The 3,734-nt window shown below is 34.0% G+C and overlaps 1 protein-coding gene across 1 annotated transcript in view; it reads left to right on the forward strand.

Moving 5' to 3' along the window:
* Positions 1–1,526: 1,526 nt before the first annotated feature.
* zgc:172136 (uncharacterized protein LOC566376 homolog) overlaps positions 1,527–3,734 on the forward strand; it is a 10,786-nt gene continuing 8,578 nt past the window's right edge. Inside the window, exons 1-2 of the mRNA XM_024297960.2 lie at positions 1,527–1,683; positions 3,541–3,720. Coding sequence (XP_024153728.1) covers positions 3,643–3,720 — 78 coding nt within the window. The 5' untranslated portion in view covers positions 1,527–1,683; positions 3,541–3,642. The remainder of the gene's footprint in view (positions 1,684–3,540; positions 3,721–3,734) is intronic.

The raw sequence follows: 3,734 nt of genomic DNA on the forward strand, positions 1-3,734 counted from the left end.
TGTAGTGCATTCTTATTTTTCTACTGCTATTGATTAACATTATTTTTTTTTTTCTGTACTTTGGATGCTCTTTTTTCCTCTATATGCTTTATTACTTTTGGTCTTATTTTTTTTGTTTATTTTAATTTAAGTTAAGATTCAAATCTCAAACTCTGAACTGGAAATTGCTGCTGCAAACATGGAATGGTGTTTTTGTTTTTTGGTGAGTTGGCCCAAGTCAAGTCCGTGCACATACTGTTGCCCCCATTCTACATGTTTCCACCAACTCTAAAGAGACACTGCATTGATTTGCACCATGACTACATTTTACAATCTTTTGTACTGAGAACGGTCATTTGTACGAGTTACTTTTTTATCAACAATTTTCCATAATTTTTAATAGCAGCGAATGCATTTCAAATAGGATTGTTGGTCAGATTTTGATGTTTCAGCTTTGATCTGGAGTCTTTGTGCTGGTCCTTGCCATTGCAGCGTTCTGCACACTTACCCAGCCTGGTGTTGGGAGACTTTTGCCTACTAAGTCATGACATTTTATTACAGGGATTCAAAGCAATGAACATAATTCAGCACAAACTCATGTTGGTTATATAAACTTGTCTTATTTAAAATATTTTGATCATGTGGTGATTTTGTTTAAACTGGAAAGTATTGGTATTATTTGAGAAATCCTTCTTGAAAATTTGTTTATATATAATCATACTCTATCATTAAATAAGTATATTATGAAATATGTGATATTGGTTTCTTCTTTGATTTAATTTTTGGGATGTAAAAAGCTACCATGCTGAAACATTTGGATAGTGGTGATGACATAAATTATTTAACATTTGTTAAAATGTTAAAAAAGAGGTTTTTGTTTGTTTTGTTTTTTTTTAAACACAAATTTGTTAAGCTATCTATTATTTGGAAACTCGTTCAATGCGCCAGAAGGTGGCAGTGTTAACACAATTACCTTTGAGCTGTTAGTCCTTACATGCAGTCATGCATCTGCTGCTGTCAAGACTGTTTGGAAATGTTTTTTTTTTATTATTATTATTATTTAAATAAAAGAGTAATTTTAAATATGTATCCATATTATTCATATTTTCCCAATTTTTCTCCATGGACTCATCACTTTAAAACAGGTTCAATCTTTAATTTTATATATATATATATATATATATATATATATTTCTTACAAGATAATTAGTTTGGTTTGCCAACGTTTAATGTTGCCAAAAATAAACTTTTCATATGTGATTTCAAAGCATGCACCCCCCCAAAAAAACATGCAAATTGCAACAGTCCTTCTAATTAGCACAGCTCACAATTGGAGCATGAAGGGGGTGTAAGCTAAACGGCGTTGTCGTATTCTGATATCGATGCTTTACTTTAATTAAATTTAATAAAATTGTTTGAGAGATACTATTCATAGTTTTTACCCAAAGCAAGAAAAGTCTGACTAAACATTAAAGCCGATAGGGGGAAATAAACATCGTGAATTCCGCAACTGAAAACACCCCTATGACTCTCCGTAATGGTATGGCCCAGTCTTTGGGGTTTTGGAGTGCATGTGAGAATCAACTAGTAGTAAACGAAATCCGGGGGGGATAAAGTTAAATGTCTGCTTAAAAAAAGGAAAACTACCGCACGGAAATTACCTGTAGCGGCAATTTAGGGTTACTTCTTTAAACAAGGTGCACAGTAAGTAATATATTTAAACTTTTCTGATTAAGACGGCCAATTTCATGATTTTTTTAAATATATATATATAACGTTGTTTTCAAGAATATGTCGGTTTTAGATCATATATGTATAATTATTGTTGAGGAAAGACTTCAAAACGTCTTTTGACTCTCAGTTTATAGATTTATTATCTTAAGACAGCTCGACTAGGATGAGTTGAATATGTTTTTATGCTGTTTATTATTTACGTAGCATCCCTGCCAGGTGGTTTCCATAACCGATGTGAGTTTTTAAATGTCTGGCCGGGTTTAAAATCAAAGCTCCACATCTGTGTGCCTCACCCTCCTGGTAAAGTTTTTTATGGAGGCGAACATGGCGTTCTTTTATTTATGCAAATGTCCTCGCAGACCTTTTTTCTGAAAGTTTGGGAGGAAAATCTGGGATACTTGAGAGAGTTTTGCGTCGACAGGGCGTGTTGTTTCCCAGCAGCCTGCCTTAGAAGTCGGGATTATAACAGTCTTGGATGGGAATTAAAGCCTGCAGATGGCAACTCATGTGATGCCAAGTTTTTACCCTTATCAGCAGCAAAGGGAGATGTTTGGAAATGTCATCAAGTGGTTATTTGACTGCTGGATGGAATGGATTGTGCAGCTTGTAAAATTTGAATACTATTTATACTGTTGTGGACACATTTTATGGTACGAAAGTAGCTGATAATGGCCTTCATTTATTGTTTTTGGAACTTGTACTGTAACTTTTTTTCCTCTAAAAACACATTTTTTACTTTTTCTTCTTTAAAATCAACCGCTTTTAAACACACCTAATTGAATTCTCCTTTAGACTTGTATAAAGTTGTGTAGTCTTTTGCTACATGGTTTAAACAATAGGGTTCTAACTTGATCCATAACTTCGCCTTGTAAGGAGAAATCCTAAAAAAAATGGGATATTATTGAAACCAACATACAAATTTCTTGCTCTTTCTATAAGGTTCAGTGTGATCGGGTCACAAATAAGTTCATGGTACTGGTATTTCAAGTTTTCCTGTGCCTGTTTAAACTGACACCCAGTTGTCAGGAAGACCATGTTCAAACTTGTCTTGAAACAGTATTCAGTGGAACACTATCAGCCAAAACCACTACTACACTGTGCTTCCTGTAACTTCTCCCACTTACAAGTCAAACTTCTTTCAATAGCCATAAAATATCCAACAGTTCTCTTTTTATTCGCTTTGTATAACAAATATAAACTTATATTTTCCTTCTAGAGCGACCGTGTGCTAAAATCATGGGTGTTTTTATGTTTTTTAAAGCTGTTTTTTTCCAGGATCAGCCTGTTTTTCTTTTCCTCTTTCTACCAGGTTTTATCCAGAGGAGGGTTTAAAGGGATCAGAGTCGGCCCACGGCAATAATTAACCTGATTAATTGATTCTTAGACGTTAATCAGATGAGTCTGGTACTAGTTGGGGCTTGGATCAGCATAACGGGCCAAGAGAGACTGATGAACTTCATAGATTAATGTCTCCCATGAAGTCTTCTGTTGGCATCTTTTTTTTTTTTTTTTTTAACGATAAGAAATGCACTCATTATGTTTAAGTTACTAGGAAAAAAAACAAAGTTTGCTTATTGTTTTACAGTTAATCTGTGGTTAGAATATGGTAATTATGCAGAGCTTAATCGATTCTTGTTACAGATACAAAATATATTTTTTAAATCTGACTTTGTAATAAGCTTAGGGAACTTTTGCCTGTAAATGAAAAATCTTTTTTTTTTATAAATTCACTAGTGTCTAACAGCAGATCATTTATGTTTTTGTCATTGATTCTGAACTTTTTCTTAGTCTGTTTGAGTATTTTACTCTGATTTCATGTCTTTTCAGATGCAGCATGGATGAACTAGTGAAGGACACAGAGTAGAAAAAAAAGAAACCACGGAAGCAACTCCAGTAAACACAGTTTTTTTTTATCGCAAATCAGACGTTATGTCTACCTCGACAAAGCATGAGAGAACAGTTTGTGTTCTCCTTCCCAACAAAGAGCAGCTGGACATCACTGTGGGGGTGAGTGTTGATGT

The sequence above is a fragment of the Oryzias melastigma genome, linkage group LG15 (assembly GCF_002922805.2).
Source record: "Oryzias melastigma strain HK-1 linkage group LG15, ASM292280v2, whole genome shotgun sequence".
Lineage (NCBI taxonomy): Eukaryota > Metazoa > Chordata > Actinopteri > Beloniformes > Adrianichthyidae > Oryzias > Oryzias melastigma.